Source organism: Papaver somniferum, chromosome 11 (genome assembly GCF_003573695.1).
Source record: "Papaver somniferum cultivar HN1 chromosome 11, ASM357369v1, whole genome shotgun sequence".
NCBI classification, from domain to species: domain Eukaryota; kingdom Viridiplantae; phylum Streptophyta; class Magnoliopsida; order Ranunculales; family Papaveraceae; genus Papaver; species Papaver somniferum.
Genome location: NC_039368.1, coordinates 10,051,998 through 10,079,272, shown reverse-complemented (window position 1 = coordinate 10,079,272; position 27,275 = coordinate 10,051,998). Strand labels below are relative to the sequence as shown.

The window sequence follows — 27,275 nt, the reverse complement described above, 5'->3', positions numbered from 1 at the left end:
AGTAAGTCTCTACTTAGTTACATTTCTACTCTTTAGTTTTTTTGAATTATCTTACTGTGTGGATTTTAAGGGGTTGTTGGTTGTCTAATGATGCAACAAGGGCTAGTTTTTTGTGGATTACTTTGTTCTGCGAATGAAAAACAAAGTCTTGGTGCAACAATCAAAATGCAAAATGAATCAAATTTCTAAGACCTGTCTAGCTTCTTAATACACTGGATTTTTTTTTCCTTTCAATATGTTCTCCAAATAGCAGCTCTGCCAAGAGTTTATTTAAGACTTCTATTTGGAGTCTTTTAAACTACAACCAGAAAAATACTTGGAAAAGAGAATGCAGAAAAAGATAATCCATCTCCTATGAATTGCATGGGATGAATAATTCTTAAGTAGAAACTAATCTAGTCAAAGGAAACTGAGAGAAGCCGAAATCAAATGCAGCGCAGAAGTAATGTTACTTACTTCTTCATCTGCAATCCATCTCTTCACCTTAGATGCCCATTTTCCAAGACATAGAAAATTTCTTCCCAAGAGGCAATTCCAACCCCTTGACTTCTACCATCATACCCTTCTTTTTGGTGTCTCCTTCTAACTTCTCCAAGTGATACAGATCTGATGCAGAGAATTCAGCACTTGACATATCCGAAACAGGCATTCCATCAATGTCAACTGCAAGCGATTCTCCAATTCCATCCAATCCTAATACAGTCACCTTCTCTATGGTCCATCCTTTCTGTAATGCATACTTACCATCTTGAACGTCAGACCAAACCTTCACGGTTTTCTCATTTACTGTAGCATAGAAATCAATATATGTCGAGTACCCATTTCCAAGTTTCATTTCAGGAAGTTCATCATCATCAAGATAAAGCTTCCCTTTAGCGTCTCCCTTAGAAGCACCTGACGGAAAAGTAACTACGAGGCTGAAAGGCGTGGTTCTTGCCTCTCTAGAAGTCAATCCACCCTGCTGCATTGGAAGTATAGTGTTCTGATAAACATGCACGTTGATTACATGCAAAGGCGCATCCAAGGTTGCATACTGTCCTCTACCTATAACTGTTTGTGTCATATCGAAGAGATTGTACCAAGTACCTGGGGGAAACAGAGCTTTCACCTTTGTAGCCTTTTTCCTAAGTACAGGTGATACCATCACACTACTCCCCAACAAGAACTGAGTACTTAGCCCGTAACTTTCAGTAAAATTTGGGAACGAGAAGAAAACTGGCCTTGCAATAGGAGCACCACTAATGTGAGCCTCGTAGTTCAATGTGTAGAGATAAGGAAGGAGCTTGTACCTCATACCAAGTGCATTTCGTGCAGACTTTGCAACAGAATCCCAAACATAGAGCTCTTGGCTGGGGGAATAGAAGTTTGCGTGATCTCTTGAGAAAGGGTAGAACGCACCAAGCTCGATCCAACGGTTACAAAGCTCTTCAGTCGGGGCAGGATAAAATCCACAAATATCTGAACCAACCATAGGAACTCCAAATATACCAAAATTCAGCATTGTAGAGATTGAATACTTCAGATTCTCCCAAGTACCTTTGTTATCACCTGTCCAATGTGCTGCATAGTGTCCTGAACCAACAAAAGTCGACCGCGTTAATATGAACGGCCTCTTTTCTTCGAGTGCCATAAAGGCTTTGTGAGTTGCAATGGCGTGAGAGAAACCATAGAGACTGTGAGCATCATATTCCAAGACACCATTGTAGTGTGTAGCACTTGTAGCTATAGTTTTAAACCCCAAAGCAGCATGTACACCTGAAACATTGATCTTGTAAGGAGGATCATCCCATCGAGTCGTCGTTATATTTGTACAGTCCAAGCAACATTCCCATCCTGGGTCTCCTGGGCATGGTCTATTCTTCACTATCTTGCATTTACCAGAGCAGAAATTTGAAGGCTCGTTCATATCGATCCAAAGACCATCAATGGGTACAAGATCACGGAAACGCCTGATCTCATCAGTCCACCACGAAACGGTTTTAGGATTAAGGAAATCTGGGAAGTATACAGGTCCAGGCCAGACTTGAGCTAGGAAGGGTTCACCTTCATATTTGATGAAAACATCATCTGCCATTCCACGTTTGAATACACCGTACGATTCATTGACACCGATTCCAGGGTCAGTGAGAACAATGTACTTCATGCCACGTGAATGAACCTTTTCGAGGAAGGCCAAAAGCTTTGGGCGAGGGAAGTTGACGGGATCAAGAGTGAAGTCCTTTGCTGCATCCATGTGGTCGTCATCATTCCAGATGACATCAAGAGGGATTTTGGCTTTTCGGTAATTCTCAACAACTGCTTCAGTGACTGATACGTTCTTATAACCCCATCTGCATTGATGGAATCCTGTAAAAGAGAAGAGCAATACTCATCAATGTGTATCGCATTTGTTTCTAAAAAATTAATATTTAAACAAATTAAGCTTTAAGATGTGACCTATTCGAATATTGTGAAGTTCTAACAACTTGTTGGACCATTTACTCAGTTAGGAAGTGTAAAAACTTTCAGTTGACAAGAACAGCAATATCAAAAAGAAAGCTCAAAATAGCAATTTCAGACACGCGTCTCCACCAGTTCGAATACTGAATGGATGTTACACATTGAATGTTTCTGAATTGTGACCAACATGCTAGAGTAAACTCATTCCTAAAACTGCAATCAATTTGGGGTTTGATTCCTTCAGAATTAGGGATTGAGGGGTCTGTTCATTTCGTGTAATTTCCCAGTACTGGTTCTAGTTAACTGGCCACTCTTCTACCCCTTGATGAACCAGCAGCTTCACTCACACTACAATATCCCACCTGCAATGACCACATCTGAATCTCATTCCTAACTAAGCTTAAAGTGTGTCTCTATATGATTTCATCTGAAAACGGTTTAATGATTCGCAGTCTATGGGTTCTATTGTTTTATCTAGTATTAATTCAGGTGCTTATCTATATAAGAAAGTTTTGTTTGGGATCCTCAAAAATACAGGTGAAGAGGCTTCATATGACACAGAAAGTAAAAAATGTGCAAAAAATTTCAAACCTGAAGGTCTGTCTCCTGAACCTATGGACCCGTCACAAATTGTTACTTATACCAAGAGCTTTAATTCTATTTGTGATACAGTTACCACGAATTGATGTCAAAGAGTGAAAATAGAGAATAACACTGTCCAGGATGGGTAATTTTCCTGACTACTATATGGTGTACACTACAAATACAATTGTCATTTTTCTTCAACACGCATCTAGGCTTCAGTATTACTAACAAAATTCTGTAGCATCTCTTAAAGTCTTGGGATAAAATAATTTTGTTGTGTCGGTGCATGTTTGTTGTATGATTATGGTGGAGAATAGTCACAGTACTGCTTGGGACCAACCATCCGAGTCAGGAGCAGCAGTATAAAGCATGCCGAACCAGAAGCTACATGCCAAAAACAGCAAGGGGTAAACGGCTGGGGTCTTTTTTTCTTGAAGAAGAAAAGAACTAGTAGAGTGGTACAAATCAAATGGACCAAGCTCTAACCAAATTCCTTTCACAATTTAATGAGTCCGAAAAGAAAAATGTTGTTTCCATTTTCATTCTTTTTCCTTTTTTTGCTAAACAGCGTGCCTATTGATTTAGATGCAAGCAACAAACTCGAAGCTTGGAACTAAAAACTCTTATCTTGTATCAAGATAACAACAGTCTAAGTCAGGTTCAGTAGTGCCAAACCTCAAAAATTGGGTTTCCAAGGAAAACAAAAACATTTTCCTGCCAATCAGCAAGACCAAGCAAAAGGAAAACCACCGATCTATTTCAGTATAAAAGTGTACCACTGGTTTCCAACAAACTCCATCATCTTAAGTTCAGTGTGTTTAGGTCCACCTTCCATAATTTAGTAAAGGAAAAAACTTTAGTGATCCAACTTAATATCTTACTTCCTTTAGTGAAATTGATCCTGGAATCAACAAAAAAAAAAAGGTATATGTGGATTATGCTTCTTTATTGGATGTTGCATCTTACTTACTAAGACTAAGAGTAAGAAACATTTATTTTTATCTCAAGTAAGAAAATGTTTTCACAAGTAAATTAAGAGGTCAAAAAAGTAACTTCTTTACTTTTAAAAGTCATTTAGATAGTTTGGATACCAGAATCAGAAGCACTTCTGCATTTCTAGAAGCAGAAAACCAATCTCAAAAGTCAGAAGCAAAAACATTTATCATTGTAAAATCAATTTTTTACTTATACAAGTCATTCTAATATTGTGTCCCCAAACTAACTTTTGACTTTTTTACTTTTAGAAGTCGAAAAGCAACTTCTTAAGTGGTATCCAAACGCCGTGTGTTTGGATACACCTTAAGAAGTAACTTTTTAACTTCTAGAAGCAAAAAAGTCAGAAAGCTGGGTTGGGAATAAAATTTGAGAATGATTTCTGGAAGACAAAAAGTCAACTTTGGAGCAATGTTTTTTTACTTCCGACTTCTGAGATTGACTTCTGCTTCTAAAGAAACAGGAACACTTTTGCTTTTGATACCAAAACACCCTCTAAACTAATTTCAAATTTTTCAAAAAATAATTTTATAAGGTGTTTCAAACACCCTATTAGCCATGGAGCATGGCATGATACTGTAATCAGACAAGCAGAGGATCCTACCCTATCTTCATAGATACACACAATTCAGTCAGTATTGAGTGACACAACAAAGACAAAAATCCTACTCTGAGATTGTATACACTGGGATAATCAAGGTCCCAATTTCGTTTGATAACGCATTTGTGATCAGTCTATGGGATGTCTAGTACTACTACTACAGGTGCTTATCGAGATAAGAAGTTTCACATGGAAGTGTTTTCTTATTACCCAGGAAGTAAAAAATGTGCAACAAATTTCAAACCTGAAGGTTTGCCTCCTGAACCTATGGAAGACCCATCACAAATCATTACTCATATGGAGAGCTTAAGCTTTATTCGTGATACAATTACCATGAATTGATGCTAAAGAGTAAAAAGCGAGAATAACATTGTTCATGACACGTAATTTTCCTAAAACATTTGGAATTAATGTTTGCAAGTTACTTTTGTAAGTAAAACCCGACTACTAGACGGGTAATTAAATCACGAATAACACTGTCATGTCTGTAACATATATCTAGCTCCAGTATTACTAACAAAATTCTAGAAAAATAAATTTTAAAAGGTAGTATCTCTAATAAAGTCTTCAGATAAAAAACTTTTTTGTGTTGGTGCATCTTTTCTGTGTGATTGTATGGACAGTACTGCTTGGGACCAACAATCACAGTCAGGACCAGCAGTGTAGAGAGCATGCAGAAGCCCAAGCTACAGATGCCAAACACAAAAATGGACCAGAAAAGAAGCTCAAATGTTGATCTTTGCAGATATAGTGGTTTGACCAAATTCCTTTTACAATTCAACAAAACCAAAAAGAAAAATGTTGCTTCAATTTCTATTTAGCTAAATAGGTCCTATTGATTAGATGCAAGCAACAAATGCAAAGTTGGGAACTCAAAAAACTCAATGCCTATCTTGTAGTCAGGTTCAGTACTAGTGCCAAACCTGCTTACATATATACTATATATAACCAAAAATTGGGTTTCCAAGGAAAACAAAACATTTACTTTTCTTGAGAATAAGCAAGCAAAACCAAACAACAGAAAAACCACCCATATCTTTTTCAGTATAAAAGTGAAGTGAACCACCCATTTTCAACAAACTCCATCATCTTGCATTAATGAAAATTCGGTGTGTTTTGGTCCACCCTCCACAATAATTTAGTAAAGACAACTTTAGTGATCCGATTTAATGAAAATTCGGTACGTACTCTCTTTCATAGCATCTGTCTTTAAGCCTCTGGTAATATCAGTCAATGAAGTCTAGGACAAGCAAGATCTTACTCTCTTAAGTGAAATTTGATGGTGGAATCAGCTTCCTTTATTAAATGGTGCATCTTACTTAACTAAGAGTAAGAATGTTGAAGAATTTATTTTTATCTTGAGTAAGAACATGTTTTTACAAATAAAATCAAGAAGTCCAAAGTAACTTCCTTGCTGGTAGAAGTCATTACAAAAGACTGAATGTTCGGATACCGGAAGTAGAAGTCAATTTCAGAAGTCAGAAGTAAAAACTTTTTTTCATAAAAATAATTTTTTTGCTTGTAAAAGTCATTCTGATGGTTTGTCCCCAAACTAACTTTTGACTTTTTTGCTTTCAGTAGTCGAAAAAGAACTTCTCAAGTATTATCAAAACGTTAATGTGTTTGGATACACCTTAAAAAGTAACTTTTAGATTTCTAAAAGCACAAAAGTCAAAAGGTAGTTTGGGAATAAAAATTTGAGGATAACTTCGGTAAAACAAAAATTTCACTTTTTATAAAACAATGTTTTATTGCTTCTGACATCTGGGATTAACTTCTGCCTCTAAAAAAGTAGAAGCACTTTTGCTTTTGATATTTAAACACCGTCTAAACTAATTTCTAGCTCTTTGAAAAGTTACTTTGTAAGGTGCCCTATTAGCCATGGAGCATAGCATGATACTATAATGATCAGACAAGTAGAGGATCCTACCCTATCTTCACAGATGCACACAATTTAGTCAGTATTGAGTGACACAACAAAGACATACTGACTAAAACAGGGATGAGCTATATGTTCTGGGTTAGCCCCCTTGCCCATCCCTGGAATTACTATAAAAAAATTTACTAAGCTTAAAGTGCATGCATAATTGATGGTATAACATAATCAAGAATCCCAATTTCGTTTGATAACTGGTTTTATGATCTGTCTATGGGAAGTGTTTTCTTACCACACACGATGTACAAAATGTGTAACAAATTTCAAACCTGAAGGTTTGTCTCTGGAACCTATGGAGGACCCATCATTAATCATATGGAGAGCTTAAGCTTTATTCGTGATATAATTACCATAAATTGATGCTAAAGAGTAAAAACCAAGAATAATATTGTTCAAGACAGGTAATTTTCCTAATACATTTTGAATGAATGTTTGTGAATTACTCTGATTTGTAAGTAAAACCTGACTACTATATGGCGTATGCTACAAATAACATTGTCGCTTTTCTTCAACATACATCTAGGCTCTAGTATTTATTAACAAAATTCTGTAGAAAAATAAATGTTAAAAGGTAGTATCTCTTAAAGTGTTGGGATAAAATAAAAAAAATTAAAAAATTGTGTCCGTGCATTTCTTTTTTTGTGATTATGGTGGACAATAGTCACAGTACTGCTCGGGACCAACCATCACAGCCAGGACCAGAAGTATAGAGAGTATGCAGAAGCCCAAACTACAGATGCCAAACACAAAAACGGACCAGTAAAGACGCTTAAATGTTGATCTTTGCAGATATAATGGTTTGACCAAATTCCTTTTAGGATTTCAGGAAACAGGAGAACAAATTAAAATCATTGCTTCAGTTTCTGAATAGGTGCCTTTTGATTTAGATGCAAGAAACAAATGCAAACATTCAATGCTTATTTTGTATCAAGATAGCGTTCAGTAGTGCAAAACCTGCTTACATGTATAAACAAAAACTGGGTTTCCAAGAAAACCAATTTCTTGAGAATAAGCAAAACCAAACATGTGAAACAAAAGGAAAACCACCGATATCTTTTCCGGTATAAAAGTGAACCACCCATTTCTTTTATTACTGCGTCTGTCTTTAAGCCTTTCATAATGCTTATCTTAAAGTCTACGACAACAAGCGATATCTTACCGCCTTTAGCGAAATTGATTCTGGAACCAAAAACATTTGTTTCGGAAAAAGAGTGATATTTTTATATTATTAAAATAATTTTTGCAAGACCAAAAGTTGACTTTTGACTTTTACAAAAGCAAAAGCATTTTTATTTTGGTATCCAAACACATTTAACTGTTCAAAGCGTTTGGAACACCCTATTAGCCATGGAGCATGGCATGATAATCAGACAAGACAAGTAGAGGATCCTATCCTATCCTCATAGATGCACACAACGAAGACAAAAACCCTACTTTGAGACTACACAGTGAGATATTCACAAGATTATATATAAGAACAGATTTCAAGGATTACACTAAAAAAATATGATCACGGGTTAAGTGAAAGGAGAGACATACCAAGAGCCCAGTAGGGCATAGGTGCAGGTCTACCGACCAACTGAGTGTACTGATCCACAACAGAAAGCGGTGAAGCCCCTCCAGCAAAGAAGTAAAAATCCAAAACCCCACCAATAATTTTATAAGTCAAAGAATTTCCTCTGTAAATAACATCCATTCCATTACTGTTGAGCAACAGAACACCATGTGAACTAACTTGACCACCAACGTTTCTAAGATCCATATAAACAGGATGAGAACCATATAAATCCATGTTAAGATTGATTGCAGACTGATCAGCTGTGTAGATTGTGTATGGATCGTTTGGATGGAGTTTGATTCCATGGGGTTGTGTGTTTTCACCAAGACCGTATAGGGATGCATCTTTTGGTAACTTCGTTGAGATTTCAATGTACTGATCTTTGAAGACTAAGTTGCTGAATGGGTCTGAATTTTCTGAGCTTGAATCGAAAAGGGTTTCTCCGTTTGATTTCCTTTTTACTGCAAAACTAAATGGGTTTGATACGTAACTGAAAACAAGTTCACTTCCTGCTGATGATTTTTCAGATAGGAATGGAATCTCCCCTGTTTCTCCAGCAACACTTTTGTGTAATGCAGATTTTGGTGGTTTTTCTCTTGGGAGTAAGTCGTATGGCACTTCCCATCTCTGTTTCTCTGCATCTGTTATGTGAACTCTTAATCGATCTTCAGTTTCATGCCTAGGAAAAAAACAGAAACATCCAATTTGGTTAGTTAGATATACTACTACTGTAAATATATAAACTACAAAAATGATTAAAAAAAAGGAAGTAGAAAAACAGAGTATGTGTATATTACTTGACAAAGAGTTGTAAATGTGGGATATCAGGACCATAAATGTTGGTTTTCTTGTTGAGATGTAAGTGACCAATGAGACCTCCATTAGGAGCTTCTTCAATGGAGATGAGACTGTAACCTTGACCGATTTTTGAAGTACTAGAAGTAGTTTTAGCTGAGGAAACAAGTATAATATTTAGAATGAAGAGAAACAGAAGTATTGTAGGAGGCCATGGAGATTTAGAGAAGAACATCATCTTCTTCTTGTTGTTCAGAAAACAGAGATGGAAGAGAGTGAGTAATTGAAGGAACTACAGTAGTGGTAGTAACTGTAGATGTTGGGATTGTTGCAGGGGATATAAAGGCTTGAGAATGGGACAAGATAAAGAAGAACACGTGAAGATCGAGAATGGGTAGTACTGTCTTTCACATGTGAAGAGGAAAATGGGACAACGTAAGGAAAATGATGGTTTCTGGGTCCTACCAAATTCGAAAATATTTGAATCAAAATCAATCAGAAATGCTATTCACAATCCGTATTCTCCATCCGTATACTTTGTTCCTTCAAACTACGCGAGAATTACTATTTACATCCCTATTCTCCACCTCCCTATTCTGATCCCTCCAATCTATCAGGGAATTAGATTGCAAGAATAAAACTAAGATATGACCCTGCATTTTATGTCGGTTAGTTCATTTTCAAGTGACCTTTTGTGTTTGTAGTACATCCGGTATGTAGAGGGTTGAATTATTCAAACAGGAAGTTTCACTATGGCAATTGTTATAGAGGGGCACAACAACGCTAGGAAAAGGCAAGGCATAGCGGCCAAGGTAGTGCTGGTCACCTTGTTTGCCAACGGCTATATCCCAATAGATAGAAAACGATTATAGCGTATTTGGATATACACTTAGAAGTTATTTTTTTGATTTCTTGAAGCAAAAAAAATCAAAATTAATTTGGGTACACAAATTCAAAATTACTTTTGGAAGCAAAAAAGGTCAACTCATTGTGAAGCAAAATGTTTTTGCTTCTAACTTATACTCCTAACTTCTGCTTTTGAAGAAATAAAAACGCTTTTACTTCTGGTATCCAAACTCGCTATTGGTTTTTTGAATTTTATACTGCATCCCCTTTGACATCTCTATTCATACTTCCTTTATCGAAGTGGCATCAGCTTCATCTACCTTTCTAAATCGTTTTATTTGCATGGTTAAAGCTATAAATTACATCTCTATTGATTACGTTAAAACGATGTGGAATTATGTAAATGAGAGTTTCTCGTGTCTCCGTATAACTTTTCATAAGTGATTTTCCATAGTTCTGCACCATGGAGATCGTTGATACTGTAAGACATAGTTTATACTAAATGAATTTCGGGATCCGTCATATTTCAGGAGAAATTCGAGCGAGATTAGAAGAGATTTATGAGAGATTAGAGGTGTAAAAGTGCTTTCCTTCTTCTTTTTCATTTTTAATTCGGGGATAGATGGATATATGGATGTTAGAGCATTGCTCGGTTGAACCTACAAGTTTTGTTATCTCAAGCTTGTTGTTAATGTTAGGCGATCAAAACTATATCTTCATTTCTAGACTACTAAGTCAAGTTTCAGATAAGTTGGAATTTTAGTTGGGTATCGGAGATCACCCTTGATAACTGAAGAGCGACAAAAACATTTTGGAGAACTTCTATATCAAGTATGTGAAGATTGAACCATTCTATTTTACTCGATATACCATCATACCATCTATTGAAACTATGTCGTCTAACTTATAGTAGATTAACAAAGAAGATGTTTCGAGTCAAGTTTGTCTTGTGAAATATCTCGAAATATGATTTAGCGATTGGATGTTCAAACGTCCTCAACAATATTAGTTCTATGAATTAATTTATGGATCAATTGAAAATTCTCCATGCAAATGACTATATCACTTGGGAATGTTTTAATCGTCAACAGAAAGATATATGCACTTATTGAATTTCCACTCAAGATAGGTTGGCGAACTCCGTTTTCAGAAGGTTGACGAACCAGTTCGCAAACCATAAGTTTAATTGGGAATAGTTCACAAACCTGGTTGGCGAACCTTGGTGAAGTGAATTTTATAGGTTGGACTAATTGGCTAGGAGTTGGCGAACCCATTTCACGAACTGTGATCAACTGAGTTCCTGAGTCTAGTAGGGCTGGCGAATTCGGTTCACGAACCGCTGCACCCTTACTTGTGAACAAGCCCTATGATTGGTGAACCGTTGTACCAACTGTCCTGACAATGTTTAACAGATGCTCAAAGACTTATTATTTTAATATGTTTACCATTGCTAGAAATCTCTCAAATACTTATAAGACCTCGTTGATTTATTAAAACACTTAGGTGTTTGAATCATGATTAATTTCTTAGGTGTTTAAATGAACATCAAGTAGGTTTTAGTGATTTGGCTAACTTGCCAAACCGAACAACCATTATACAAGGTTACTGAACTCGGTCTGACCGAACCTATGTGTATAGTCTTTTATTGTAGTTTGAAGACCCATTTTGTTTGCTTGATTCTCAAGTTATCTAAGATTGGACTCTAAGCTAACCCTGGTCTTTGAAAACTATAAATAGTGCATTTATGTCAACTGGGAAATTCAATCCCTGACACATTGTATCCTAGTTGATTCTTTTAGGTCTACGACTAAAAAGACTTCACTTGAGGATTCGTGAATCCAGGTCCGACTATCTTTACCTTGATAGTTCGTGAATCCTAATCTTTCTTTTCTGTTATCGAGGTTTTCATAATCTCTTTTAAGCAAGATAGATAGTAGTCACAAAGTTCTCTTTGTATCAGACTTTGTGATTCCTCAATATGGATATCTAAAGACTAATCTTAATTGATCTTTCGATGATTTTTCTTGAGAGGTGGTCAAGAATTTAAGTTGCTCTTCGAGAGTCGTAAGTTCTGGATTTGTGAGGTTTGCTAGATTGCTATTGTAAACAGATTTCCACACCTTGATCTTTGATTTAAATGGAAATCAAATAAGTTTATCTGTTAGAGGAAGATTGGTAGCAAAAGTCTTCACTTCGGTTGAAGCAACTCTTAGGTTGTAAAGGACATCATCTAAAGGAATCAAGTGCGTAGAACCTTGCGAGGTTCAAGAGTCGTAAGGAGCGCGACTATAACTGAATCACTTGGAGGGTGGATTCGGTCTCAACTACATTCCAGTCATAAATCTGATAGTAGGCTAGTGTTTGTAGCGTCTTAATACGGTATGGTGTTCAATCTGGACGCGGTCCCGAGGTTTTTCTGCTATTGCGGTTTCTTAACAAAATTTCCGGTGTCTTGTGTTTTTCCATTTCCGCATTATATTGTTTATCTTTATAATTGGATTGACACATGGTTGTACGTATTCAATCTAAGTAGATAAGTCCGCTTAATTATAACTGATTACGAGACTAGTTTCTTGTAGAATTCGTATCTTGAAAGATAAATAACAAGTTTAACAACTTGGCAGAATCCCGATTGGATTATTTGGATACGACTAGATTGATCTTGGATATTTATTTTTGAGATCGTCCAAGTACTCTGCTTAACAAGCAGGTTCACGGACCTAGTTTCTATATATATTACGATTTAGTGGAGGTTGAGATATTAACTCTACATATTTTGGCAATGATCATTAAGTTGGTCTACTTGCAACTGTGGTAAGTTTTATCTATACAGGTTGTCGAACGAAAAAGTTGGGTATATTTGATATCCCATACGTTACATGGAAGATCAGATGAGAGTCGTTAGATTAACTAGCCGTTAAAGTCCGAGCGGCCTAACATGAACTGCTCAATGGCCAATGCTTGGCCGAGAAGGAAACGAACAACCTATCGGTTCAAGATTAATATCTCGGTTGATGATTAGTCGCATAAAACATACTACAAAATATGATAGTTTCACATCCTATTTATTACGTTGTTGGCCTCACAATTGACCAAACATCATAAAATAAACAATTTGATGGATCAACTGAAACCCCCATATTAGAACGAAACCTACTTTCTTTTGGAGCGTTCTTTCAAATAGTTGCTCAATTTACTATTTTTTCTTAATTGAAATATTACGTTTATGTCATTTTGGTTGTTTTTGCATCCATTCTCTTGATGCACGTATTTCTTGCCCAGCAGCTGAGCTTGCCCGTGGCAAAGCTGGGCTAGTGGCCAAGAAATAAAGAGTAACTTACTGTCTGCTGCCATTACGTTCTCCTGACCAGTATAAGAAGAAGTGTTTTGCAAGATAGTTGAAACATTTTTCATATGGATTGATGCACCAGTAGGGAACTAAATATTACAGTCGAACTCATTGAAAACTAAAGGGTATTGTTAGTACCACTCCTTGCATTTAAATCAAGACTAATGCTTTTTGTAAAGGTGTAACACTATTAATAGATCTCTAAATCTACACCTACTAGCAAAATGACCTAACTTGTTGCATATCTGACAAGGAATAAAATTGCAGTTGAGCGGAATTAAATTCAGCTTTCCTGAAACTAGAATGGCCAGAAGATCAATCGATATTGTTACTAACATGAAGGATTATGCTTCTTGACGTAAACTGTTGAGTTTGTAGGATCAACAACAAGAGAAAAATAAGATTCAGTTTCTCGTCCTCCTAAAAATTATTCATGACTATTGTGTCGAGATCTCAATTTCAGAAAAAAAGAAGACAAGGTTTACTATTTTGTACACAAACAAAAAAATGAATATAATCTCTTCTTATACCTTTTAATGCTTCATACATTAATAAATCTGCACCTGGAACTGGATCTCCAATTTCAGCTTGTGAATCTGCAGATTATCTTTAATTGATGAAGAAATTCACAAATTTTAGAAGAATTTTTCTTGATATAATGTAGTTTAGATCTGAGCATAGATTATCAACAAAAAGTTGTTCAGTAAACAAATTTGTTAGATGTAATTATTTCTCCCGTGCCAATTTCCTTCCTAGAAGTTCAGATGATAAGTACTTAATTATAAACAGTAGCGTACATTAACACAAGATCGATCCAACAAATTTTTCAATCTATAACCACTCCAGATAGTTAGAATTCTAAACTTGGGCATTATTTAACAACACAATAAAGAGATTTTGGAGGAATCGATTCATCAAGAAATCCAAATATATTTATACAATTCAAAGTCGAGGAAATATGATCTTTGCACAAAGATAATTTTAAGCATCTAACTTCACAAAATCAAATTTAGCCATGTTCTGGAAAGGAAAACTGAATCTACTTTGAAAACCAAAATGATTGTAAAATTGATGTTAATGTTGGTATTGAAAACGTATAGGTTGTTTTGGTTGTTGAAAATGTATTGGTGGTTGTGGAAATGGTGTTTGATGTTGAAATTATGGTGGTGTTTCTTGTAAAGGTGGTTGTCGTGGTGATTATTGTGGTGGAGTTTGTTGATATCGGTCACTGGTGATGGTGGTAGTCGATGATGGTTGTTATTGTTGACAATGTGGTGAGGCAAAGAGCAAGTCTTATGGTGGAATCCAAACTATTCCAAGTGTGGAAAAACCATGGAATGTCAAGCCTAGTGGCTTCCAAGTTGGGGTCTTCCACAGAAAATCCAAGCAAGGTTCCACGGTTTCGTGGAAGGGTTCGTGGAATCCATCTGAACGACAATAAGAATAGCGTTAAACGCAATTAAGAATGGAGCTAAAAACGCAATTAAGAATTGCGTGTTTTTTTTTATCCGTGGATTTCAAATGAGTTGTTGAAATCTAACGGCTGAAAAAAAAGCTCCATTCTTAATTGCGTTTTTTTTAGCTCCATTCTTAATTTCGTTTTTTAGCTCCATTAAGAATAGCGTTTCTACTATTCCACCATTACACTTGCGCTTCCATCCACATTTCCAAGTGCTGAGGTGGCGTGGAAGGTGAAAGATGGATGGATTCTATCATAAGACTTGCTCTAATAGTAGAAACATCCAAGTATTGTTTAGTTATTGGTTGTGAGAAGCGAAAGAAGTAACTTGTTGGTCTTAATTTGTTTTAACCATTTCAATGGTAATTGTTATTACGGGTTCTCATACGAGGTGTCGGATCAAAAGAAGAAAAGATTCCCTTTGGCCTCTGGTACCATGTTAGGAACGGAGCTTGTGTTAATTGTAAGTTAAAGAAAGATATATACAGAACCATATCTTTTATAGACAAGACTCACAACAAAGACTTGTCATGGATAACGGAAATGTTATAGAACACAATTACAGAAAACATACCCGATTACAATAGAAAATTTTCACTCAGCGGTAAACCAGTTGTCCTATTGGTTCAGTCAGCGATAATAGTTCTAACAACTTCAAACATTAATCTCCCTGTTGGATATTTTAAGCAACTAGTTTAAAAAATAAAAGGAATTATATTTGTCAGATTTTCTTATACTAAGGGGGTTTAGGAGGCAAGTCCCCTTGAAAGGGGGTGGGGTAGTGCCCCGTACTAAAATGGTATAGAACATTTATTTACCAAATGGGCAGTCAATCATTTTCGACCATATTAGCTTTTAAAAAGTTATAAAATTGTCAAATTTATAAAAGATCATAAAAACTATCCAAGCATCAGATATTTTTGGAAAAAATTGTAAAAGTCAGCATTGTTAAAATTTAAGACTATAACAGTTGTCTTTATGTTGTCATGGTGTTGTTATTATATCATGACGATTGTTGCAGAAATCGGCATGATTAACTAACATAACTTAACGAAATTTTAAGCATCAAACACTCTCGAAATTTTTCTAAATCGTCATGGTTTTATTGTTTTTGTATGGTTATAGTAGTGATACAAGACTATGACGACTGTAACAAAAGTTTTCATGGTTAACTAACTGATGTGATTTATAGATAATGGTAAAAAGTGATTCGATTATCGAACTTGTGAAGGATAACTTTAGACTTAAATTCAAAACTAAATAGAAAACTTGCTAATAATTATAACAAACACCGACAAAGTTGGTATCAATATTAAAAGAACACTGAGGCTAAGATTCCACTATTTTCTAAGTTTAAAGTGATTTAATCCAATCTTTGTATTCATGCAATTTTTTTCGTTCAATTTGATTCTAAACTATTGCAACAAGTAGATTCTCAAAATAACAAGTTTAAATCCGAAGCATAGAACATCAAAAACCTAGGTCCAAGCATGCTCTATCAAAAGAAATAACAATTGCTTAACAAGAATCATTCAAACAATTTTCACTCAAGGCAAAACAATCATAAAAATAATTGCGATAAATAAATAAATAAGAATATACCACTTTTTGTTGGAAAAATAGCTTCCTCTATCGCCTCAGCAATGGGGTTTAGCTCCTCATATCAAAAAGACGCACAAAATAATAATCCATAGCTCAAAAAGGTGTTTTATTGAAGAAATTGTGTAACACAGAGATTTGCAACGCTGTAAGGGTGTTACAGACGTCACTGTTACAAGCTTCTAAGACTGTAGAAGAACGATAGTTTTCTAGTGTAGCACAACTGCGACTGTCTCTGTAGGTCCAATGTTCTTCGTTTTCTTCTTCTTCAGCAGCAGCAGCAGCATAAGGTATTTTTCCTGCAACTCGATCTCTGGAGCTCTGTGGTGTTCTAAACTTCTCCTAAGGTTTCGTCTCAAAATAAATACTTAACCTCGGCTAAAAACCTAGAACAATCTTGCTTACCCCAATGTTGAGGCATTCGACCAGTAACAAGATAATTCACTATATTTGCATACCAAGGTGATTGGGAAACAGAGAACAATTGTTCATCAGGAAAACTATCCCTTATAGGAAGGGAATTATTAGGGGAACTAACAACTAGCCTAGACAAGTGGTCTGCTACTTCATTCTCTGCACCCTTTTTGTCTCTAATGTCTGGACAAAATTCTTGTAACAAAAGGATCCATGTAATCAATCTAGGTTTGGTATCCTTCTTAGACAAAAGGTATTTCAAAGCAGCATGATCAGTATAGATTACGATCTTAGAACCTAATAAATAGGATCTAAACTTATCCAAGGCAAACACGATGGCTAGTAATTCCTTCTCGGTAGTTGTATAGTTCATCTGGGCATCATTCAGAGTTTTGCTAGCATAGTAAATCACATGGAGTAATTTGTTTTCTCGTTGACCTAGCACAACGCCTATAGCATAATCTGAAGCATCACACATAATTTCAAAGGGTAGGTTCCAGTTAGGTTCCTGGACTATCGGGGCAGTAGTGATTAAAGTTTTAAGATTATCAAAAGCTTTTTTGCAAGCATCATCAAAGACAAACTTAACATCTTTTGCAAGCAAATTGCAAAGAGGTCTAGAAATCAAGCTAAAATCTTTAATGAATCGACGGTAAAAACCTGCTTGCCCTAAGAATGACCTAATATCTTTTACGGTTTTTGGGACCTGTAGAGTCTTAGTAAGGTCAATTTTGGCTTTGTCTACCTCTATACCCTTTGAAGAAACGATGTCCCCTAAGACATTTCCTGATTCAACCATGAAATGGCATTTTTCCCAATTAAGCACTAAATTCTTTTCCTTACACCTAGTCAACACTAATGTCAAATGATGCAAGCACTCATCAAAAGATGAACCAAACACTGAAAAATCATCCATAAAGACCTCTAAAAACCGTTCTACCATATTAGAAAATATGCTCATCATACAACGTTGAAAAGTCGCAGAGGCATTACATAACCCGAAAGGCATGCGTCTATACGCAAAGGTATCAAAGGGACATGTAAAAGTGATTTTCTCTTGGTCTTCTGGGGCAATAACGATCTAATTATAACCGGAGTAGCCATATAAGAGGCAATAGTGACTATGTCCAGCTAATCGCTCTAGCATTTGGTCGATAAAAGGAAGGGGAAAGTGATCCTTCCTTGTGACCTTGTTCAATTTCCTATAGTCAATACACACACGCCATCCCGTGGTCACTCGGGTTCGGATTAATTCATTATTATCATTTTGGACTACAGTGATACCTGATTTCTTGGGGACAACCTGAACAGGTCTAACCCACTTACTGTCTGAAATTGGGTAGATAATACCTGCATCTAACAACTTAAGCACCTCTTTTCAAACTACCTCTTTCATGTTAGGGTTCAGTCGACGTTGCATCTCCCTAGAAGGTTTGGAGTCTTCCTCTAAATGAATCTGATGCATACACACCATAGGACTTATACCCTTAATGTCTGCTATAGTCCACCCTAAAGCTTCCTTACTTTCTTGAAGTACATTTACTAGCCTACTTTCCTGATCACTATCCAAATCGGAAGCTACAATCACAGGTAAAATCTCATATGGGCCTAAAAACACATACTTTAGAGTATCGGGTAGTGGTTTAAGGTCCAACTTTGGGGGCTCTTCTAAAGAAGGAATTAGGGTAGTCTCAGAAACTGGTAACGGTTCGAACCTAGCTTTCCATCTATCAGTGTCTAACACAGGGGTAGAATCTAATAGAGCATTCACCTGTTCAATAATGCTATCGTCGTCAAAATCTAAACCAAAATGGGATAGTCAACTTTCTAATGGGTCTTCAGACAAAATGTTTGGTAATGACTCCTGAACTAAGGCTTCTATCATGTTCACCTCTTCAACACATGTGACATCTAGCTCATGAGGTAGCTTACTGACATTAAAAATGTTCATCTCCATAGTCATATTACCAAAAGATAAACTCATCACACCATTTCGACAGTTAATGATCGCATTAGACGTAGCTAAAAATGGGCGACCTAAAATCACAGGTATCTGGTTCTCTGGGTCAGGGACAGGTTGGGTATCTAGGACCAGGAAATCCACTGGATAAATAAACTTGTCGACCCCAATAAGAACATCCTCGATAACACCTCAAGGGATTTTAACAGACCTATCAGCTAACTGCAGTGTCATCTGAGTAGGTTTCATTTCACCAAGTCCTAGCTGTAAGTATACATGGAATGGAAGTAAGTTCACACTGTCTCCTAAGTCAAGTAAAGCTTTTTCTACCCGGAAGTTACCTATTGTGCAAGCAATGGTAGGAGAACCCGGGTCTTTGTACTTTGGAGTTGTGGTGTTCTGAATGATTGAACTTATGTGACTAGCTAAAAATGCTTTCTTATGGACGCTAAGTTTTCGCTTTCGCGTACACATATCCTTAAGGAACTTGGCATAAGCAGAAATTTGCCTAATTGCATCTAATAAAGGAAGGTTTATGGTAACTTGCTTAAAAATCTCCACTATGTCATTAAAGTTCGATTCCTTCTTTGTTGGTACTAATAGCTGAGGAAATGGGGCTCTAGGCACAGAATCAGACCTCTCAGGAACTGAGTTGGCATCATCAGAAATTTTATAAGTTTCCTTTGCTAGTGGTCCTGAGGGTTGAACTACAATATGTTCACTATCGGGTATGGTTACCTGATTGTCTACTATTCTACCACTCCTAAGGGTTCTAATAGCATTCAATTGATTCGATGGTTTTGTACCTACTTCATGAACTCCTCTAGGATTTGGATTAGACTGACTAGGGAACCTACCATTATCTCTCTCACTTAAGGTCTTAGCTATTTGGCCAACTTGAAGTTCTAACTTAGCAAGGCTCTGAGCATTAGTTTGAAAATTCTGCTTGGTTTCCTGTTGAAAACTAACATGGCTCTGTGCTAACATTTCCTGAGTTTTTGCTAACATCTTAATAGATTCCTCTAAGCTAGTCGTTTTATTTTCTGGGCCTGATGTATTCTTAGTGTAGCCAAAACCTTGGGGAGCATTAGAATTATTAGACTGACCCTGACTCTGGCCCTTAGACCATGAAAAGTTCGGATGGTTTCTCCAACCAGGATTATAGGTTTCTGAATATGGGTCAAACTTCTGACGATTATCAAACCTAGTGTTATTACATAGAGCATTGGCTTGCTCTTCATTATTCTGGCCTTCCCAAAAAGGCTCCACTCTACCACTAGTGTTACCCACTTCTAAAGCTTTTAACCTTTTCGCTATAGCAGCAATTTTGGCATCTAATTCATAGCCTCCTTCTACCCTATTAACGTTTCCTCTTCCGAGAAGAATTGTTTTCTGGGGTCCCCTACTACTTTCCTATTGTTGGGTATTTTCGGCGACTTCATGCAAATATGTCATCGCGTCATCAACTGTTTGGTTCTCAAATCCACCAGTACACATATATTCTACTGTGGTTGTGGTGGGATAATCTAAACCCTCATAAAGGATCTGAACTAAACTAACCTTCTCTAAACCATGATGAGGACGTTGGGCTAATAAATCATTGAACCTTTCCAAATACCTATACAAAGTTTCTCCCTCCTGTTGAGAAAACATGCAGATTTGCATCCTAATAGACGATGTTTTGTGCCTAGGGAAAAACTTGTTCAAAAAGGCAGATGTAAGTTGTTCATACGTTTCGATTGACCCGGAAGCCAAACTATATAGCCACGATGTAGCTTTATCTTTCAGGAAAAAGGGGAATAACCTAAGTTTCAAAGCATCATCATCTAGGTTTCTAATCCTGAGGGTACTACAAATTTCCTCAAAGTCCGTAACATGTAGGGATTTTCATTTTCTTTCCCTAAAAAGATTGGGAGAAGCTGTAAGGTCCCAGGTTTAAGTTCATAAGTTCCTTCTGTCTCAGCTAACCTGATACATGAGGGGCGAGTAGTCCTAGTTGGATTCAACAAAGCTTTCAAAGTTGCCATTTACGGCGCTATCGGAGCAACATGGATTCTCTCCTCAGTTAAAGGACGTCCAAAAACAGACTCTTCAAAAGTCGGACTCTCTATATTAAGGTAATCGAGACGCTTCGAACTACTAGGTTTCTCTTTAACAAATCTACCTAGTGCGTCTCTTTTACGTTCATGCATACAATAGAATTTTATAAATTGGAAGGGTAAGAAAACAAAGATCAAAGACGACTCAACCAAATCAAACCTATTGATTTCTAGCAAACAAAAAGCATGATGGCTCCACTTAGATTGTTTCTAGACCAGCTCCTAATCCTTCAAACGGGAATTCGTTTCAATTTAAGCAAACCCCTCTGAAATCAATCTGATTCAAAGTAAGTTGAATAGAGGCGAGGGAAGCTCGGTGGAGATTTGATACCCAAGGCCTCACCGGTATTACAAGGCGGCGCAGTCACGCATTCAACTTACAGAAACCGTCAAGAACTTCGAAGTATGCTTAAAAGAGTAACCAATATTTTTCGAATGACTTTCCTGTTAAGCTCGTTACCCTATCGGTCTCGTTCTAGTCAAAATTTTAGGCTTAGGTTCGCGTAGGTTACATGTTCCTAAAGTGGTCAAGAAGAGAACGGTGATGAAATCCGAACCCTTATCTTGTATGTCCAGGCCTTTCCCTTTACTATAAAAATAAATGTCCGTATTCAGTCCTCAACATATATGCATACGAAGGAGTCCAGTAACTCGCTGACAGGGGATTCGCGAGTGTTTAGAATCTTACCTCCCGTTGCAGACGGGAGATGAATCGGTTGTAGTCGACTCGGGCCACTGACTCCGATGTCAAGTGTACGAACCCAAGGTGCAGAGACAATATCGTAATTGTCCTCCTTCTCTGCAAACAGTTTATATTTAAAGTACCCTTCCGTAGGGTAATAAAAAAAAAATAATGTCCCAAAGTCCAAAAGTCCAAAAGTCTAAAAAGAAAAGAAAAATTACAAAAATAATAAACCCTAATACAGTTTTTTTTTTCCTAAAAGAAAATAAACAAACCCTAAACTAAAATTGTCTAAAATAAAATTGTCTTCTTTTCTGTTCTTTTTGCTTTAATCTTTAGCTCCAAGTCTTTATGAAATCACCAAACTCTTTGGCTCACTTTTCTTTATGATCCAGAACCTGTAGACACAAGATAAATACCCAAAAACATCAAAAAGAACAAAAATAATAATAAAAAAATAAATCTAAACCCCTAAAAACAAGTCCGCGTCGGCGGCGCCAAAAATTGATGTGATCTGTAGATAGTGGTAAAAAGTGATTCGATTCTCGAACTTGTGAAGGATAACTTTAGACTTAAATTCAAAACTAAATAGAAAACTCGCTAATAATTATAACAAACACCGAAAAAGTTGGTATCAATATTAAAAGAATACTGAGGCTAAGATTCCACTATTTTCCAAGTTTAAAGTGATTTAATCCAATCTTTGTATTCATGCAATTTTTTTCGTTCAATTTGATTCTAAACTATTGTAACAAGTATATTCTCAAAATAACAAGTGTAAATCCGAGCATAGAACATTAAAAACCTAGGTCCAAGCATGCTCTATCAAAAGAAATAACAATTGCTTAACAAGAATCATTCAAACAATTATCACCCAAGGCAAAACAATCATAAAAATAATTGCGATAAATAAATAAATAAGAAGATACCACTTTTTGTTGGAAAAATAGCTTCCTCTATTGTCTCAGCAATGGGGTTTAGCTCCTCACATCAAAAAGACGCACAAAATAATAATCCATAGCTCAAAAAGGTGTTTTATTGAAGAAATTGTGTAACATAGAGATTTGCAACGTTGTACGGGTGTTACAGACGTCACTGTTACAAGCTTCTAAGACTGTAGAACAACGATAGTTTTCTAGTGTAGCACAACTGTGACTGTCTCTGTAGGTCCAATGTTCTTCGTTTTCTCCTTCTTCAGCAGCAGCAACATAATAAGGTATTTTTCCTGCAACTCGATCTCTGGAGATCTGTGGTGTTCTAAACTTCTCCCAAGGTTTCGTCTCCCCTATATGACTTATCCCCTCTCCTTTTATAGGCCACAGCTTGATTAAATCTCCCCCAAAATCTTGGTTTATCTCCACAACAAATTTCGGAGTTTTCTTTCTGTTAAACTCTCTTCACGCGTATTTGACCTCTCCCAATACTTCCAAACTCTTTATTAGATAACTACGAATGTTGGGGAAGCTTTTGTAGCCTTTAATCTCCCGGAATTGTCGAAAAAAATACTCCAACAGAAACCCGTGACTGCAGCACCTCTGTTTCCTTCTCCCGGCTTATCTATCCCAACTCATTCGATCCAATCACACCTACCAGCCCTGTTTAGTCATAACATGATATATCCAATCCAAAGAGCCCATTCAATCCGGCCAAAACTCCAGCAAAATCTCGCCTGAAAATTCCGCTGCAAACCTGAATTTGAATTCAGTTTTTTCCCTCCAAAATTCTGGTGAAGATAAAGGGTGCCCCCTATCCATAGTATGGGTGCCTCTAGCAACTGCCTTAAGGGGTGTCCTGGGGGTGCCCCTTATCCAAACCGGGGGTCCGAATATCATTTCCTCTAGGTGCTTTAGACAACTTTTCGAGCCGATTTTTCCAAAAATGTTTATTGGCCAAAAATACCTACACAAACATAAAACACCATAATAAGTAAAAAAATGAGCTCTAACAATATATAGAATCGAGACAAATTAGACATAAAAATGTGTCTATCACTAACATACCATGATGACTTTTCGACATCCAATATTTCCTCAAATAATTGTAAAAATTGTCATGGCTGAAATTTCCGACCTTGACAATTGTTAAGGAAAAAACATGGAACATTCTGATTGAAAGAATTGTCAGATATTGGATAACGACCATGCTGACCTGTGTCATGTTATTGGATAACAACCATGATGACTGTTACAAAAGAACGCGCAATTGGGGGATATGGAAACTAATTGGGGGTTATAGGAACATGAAAAAATAGGGATCCAAATATCAAATCTGGGTCACCCTTTATGTAATTATTTTTTAATTCCTAATCTAGCCCTCACTCATCAGGTTAAGTGGTTAATAATAATTAGTAAAATCTTAAGTATTTGGGGGATAGATTAGTGTGTATTTTTATTTGAATTTGTGTGAGGGAGGTGAGAATAGAAGGAGGGAAAAATATTTTTGAGTGGAATTTTTTTTGTGAAAATGGAAGATGATTGTGAGGAGAGAATTGCAGCTGCTGAATCTTTAGCTCAACTACAACAACAATCATATATTCAATCTTCGGTTAATGATAACAACTCACAATTGGAGTTATATGATGAACCAACACCCTTGGATCATGATTTTCGTGAGCATGAAGTGTTTTATGAAGAACCAACCCAACAAAGTAAACATGTTCAACATACAAGCAACCCCAACACACAGGTAATGCTTCACAGAGGTCGAAAACATCCAGAAGTTAGTTATTGTGGTACCGGCGTTGTTTTAAAAGTATCGGCCATGCCGGCTCCAGTTTCCGGCATTGGACCTTGTCTAAAGAGTATGCCGGTATTACGAATTCCGGTATCGATGTTCAAGAAAATACATTGCGGGTACTGTTTAAAATTAGGTCCTCTTTTTCAAGTGCATTTCCGGAATGCCGGAACATTATTCGAGAATGCCGGCACTTATTTCCGGCTTTGGTTGTTTTGGCGGAACTGTCTTCGGGCATGCCGGAATCAGTACCCGGCATAGTACTTTAATTTTTTTTGAAACTAATTCAATTTTCTTTTCATTCATTCCTTAGATTGTGACATACATTGATCCAACAAATTCCAAATTGCTTGGTCCGGATACGTCGGAATACTATAAAATGCCTCCGGTATGTTACCAAATAATACTTTTCACCTATTTTTTAGAACTTTATGTGGGGATTGCTTGTAATAAACCTTATAATCTTCCATTGTTTTCCTTATTTAGGGAATAAAATCTCCACAGGAAGCAATTAATTGGGCAAAAGAGACGGCTCTTAAGAACATGTGTGCGTTGGTGAGGAATACCCAATGTTCAGATAATCGTTTTGAGATGGTTTCCGAGAGAAGTGGGAAATACAAGAAGAAGGATAGCCATAAGAGAAAGAGTTATGTATATCCAAAGAAGACTAATAGGGTATACAAGACTCGTACGAGGAAGGATACCCCTTTAAGCTTGTATTCTATTTAAGAAACAAAGAAAAGGAATGGGATTGTACGGTGTGGTTTGGCCGTCATAACCACTGGGATCCAAAATATTTTGTTGGTCACTCCCTAGTTGCGAAGCTAAAACCTCATGAATTCGAGGATGTAAAGATAATGACCAAAGCATGTATCAAACCAAGAGTTATTCTTAGAGGCTTCAAGGAAAAGGATGATCAGAACGTTTCTTCTCTAAGTACAATTTATAGCGCACAAGCAACCATAGAAGGGTGGAATGGTAAGGGAGGACCGTTATGTAAGAATTTGAGAAGATAGTTTGGGATCACAACTAAACGCGTATCATTAAAATAGGACCGGAAAACAAACCCCTTCAAATACTCATTGCGCATCCTTTGCTTTCACAATTGTCTCATACATGTTGTGTTGTTCTTATGATGGATTGCACCTACAAGACAAACAAATACAACATGCCGTTGTTCAACATCGTGGGACAAACATCGGACAAGGTATCATTTACATTGGCTTGGTGTTTAATGGAAAACTAGAGGGGTTACAATTATCATTGGGCATTACGACAATTGAAATTATTGTTCCCGGAAAATCAATTTCCGAGGGTCAACATAACCGATCAAGATGACACACTAATGAATGCTATATCCGACGTATTTCCGGATGTACAAAATTTCCTATGTACGTATCATATATGTCAAAATGTGACAAAATATTGTCATGCTTTGTTTGAACCCTCTAAGGCAGATATTAAGAAGAGAATGGTTTCTCAACTAGAGGAAGATGTTCGAAAGAAGAAATTATCACCTAAAGAAGAAGAAGATGAAAGAGGAAAGATTAAAGAGCGAGTGGACAAAGAACACGATGAAAATCATAAAAAGTGGTTGGAATTTCTAAAGGATTGGGAGAAAGTTTATTGGTCTCTTACCGAAGATATATATGAAAAGAGATTGAACATGTTTACTGCAAAATATAACGAAGTGTATCCAAGTGCCGTCTCATATTGTTGGATAAGTTCAAGGAAAAATTTGTGCGTGCATGGACAAATTGGTATATACACCACGGGAATGAAGCACCTAGTATAGTGGAGTCCGCTCATGGGAGATTTAAAGATCTCATCCAGTCCGGCCAAGGAAACGTGGTTACGGTCACCGAGGCATTTGAACAATACTTTAAGGCTGATATCGATAGGATCAAGAAGGCTTTTGAGAAAAGCTCGATGGAAAAGAATTCAACCATCTCGCAATGGGCAATAAAACATATGATTAGAGAAATGGAAAAAGAGATAAACTACGGAAAACCTGGTGATGTGTGTATTTGTCCCGACATGTCTTCATTGGGGCTTCCGAGTCGTCATATGCTTGTGAAGTATGAAGAAGTTATATCTATTGAGGTTATTGATCCGTTTTGGAAGCAACTATCTTTCGACCCTCCCCCTTCTGAAGCTCCCGGACAACCACCATGGGATACAAAGGAGGCCAAGGAATTCTATGAAGCTTACTCACATGGAAACTCGGCTAGCCGACAAGTATTTTTGAGCCAACTAAGGATAATTACACGCCCATGGATAGCACAAACTGAAGAGCCAAGAAAGGAAGATCCGCCCGGTAGACCACAAACTAAAACGACTAGGAGAAAACAAAGGAAAGAATTGAAAGCAATGAGTCAACGCGAATGTGAAGACGAGGCAAGTAAGAAATGAGACCCAACTGGATGTGAGCTTTCAGAAGCAAGGTTCGCGGAAGCGCCGGTTCCAAAGAAAAGGGGTAGGCCGAGGAAGGAACCGCCATCAAGTCAACAACAAACGGGGAATTCCGTATCCACACCACAAGTCGATGAAGTTTCTGTTCCAAAGAAAAGGGGTAGGCCAAAGATGTTACCTCTATCAAGTGAAGAACAAATGACGGATTCCGTATCAACACTACAAGCCGATGAAGTGCCGGTTCCAAAGAAAAGGGGTAGGCCGACGAAGGTACCCGCATCGATTGAACAAGAACAACAAGCCGAGGAAGCGGATGCCATGCATAGAGTCGAGGTTACAAAGTAAAGGGGTAGGCCTATGAAGGTACCAACAATGATTGAACAAGTACATCAAGCTGAAAATTCCGAAGCCACGCTAAAGATAAGTGATGGCAAAGGTAAGCGACTAATGCCTAGTCATGAACAACACGATGGTGACGTAGTCCCTTTTAAAAAGCGAAGGGGTAGGCCAAGGAAGTACGAACTCCCATCACATACGGAAGACATTGGAAATGTAGAGATTGCAGAGGATGGATTGGATATACTTAAGCTAAAAGTTGGTAATATGAAGATGTCTAAGGATTCCCAAGAAGGTAAGACTTATAGACATTACCATACCAAAATAGAGTCCTATGTACTGCAACTTCCCGAGGTTATTCGCGAGATATTGTATATACGAATGATGTCGATGGAGATGGAAATTGTGGCTATCATGCCGTGACCGAACAATTAGGAATCTTTGAGACGACGGTTAATAAAGGAATGACACCATGCAAA

At 37.0% G+C, this 27,275-nt stretch overlaps 1 protein-coding gene across 1 annotated transcript; it reads right to left on the bottom strand.

Moving 5' to 3' along the window:
- Positions 1-163: 163 nt before the first annotated feature.
- On the bottom strand, positions 164-9,231 carry LOC113321893 (alpha-xylosidase 1-like). The gene is made up of 3 exons (XM_026569844.1): positions 8,910-9,231; positions 8,094-8,791; positions 164-2,346 (listed from the first exon to the last, which is right to left on the bottom strand). The coding sequence occupies exons 1-3, from the start codon at positions 9,143-9,145 to the stop codon at positions 485-487; spliced, it is 2,796 nt and encodes a 931-aa protein (XP_026425629.1). The 5' UTR covers positions 9,146-9,231; the 3' UTR covers positions 164-484.
- Positions 9,232-27,275: the final 18,044 nt, after the last annotated feature.

What these genes read in the sequence shown, in the direction of transcription:
- LOC113321893 (XM_026569844.1), bottom strand. Translation starts at nt 9,145, where the DNA reads ATGATGTTCTTCTCTAAATCTCCATGGCCTCCTACAATACTTCTGTTT. An exon ending in CATTTACAACTCTTTGTCAA is followed by an intron (nt 8,792 to 8,909) that starts GTAATATACACA and finishes TTTTTTTCCTAG; the next exon opens with GCATGAAACTGAAGATCGAT. An exon ending in TATGCCCTACTGGGCTCTTG is followed by an intron (nt 2,347 to 8,093) that starts GTATGTCTCTCC and finishes TCTCTTTTACAG; the next exon opens with GATTCCATCAATGCAGATGG.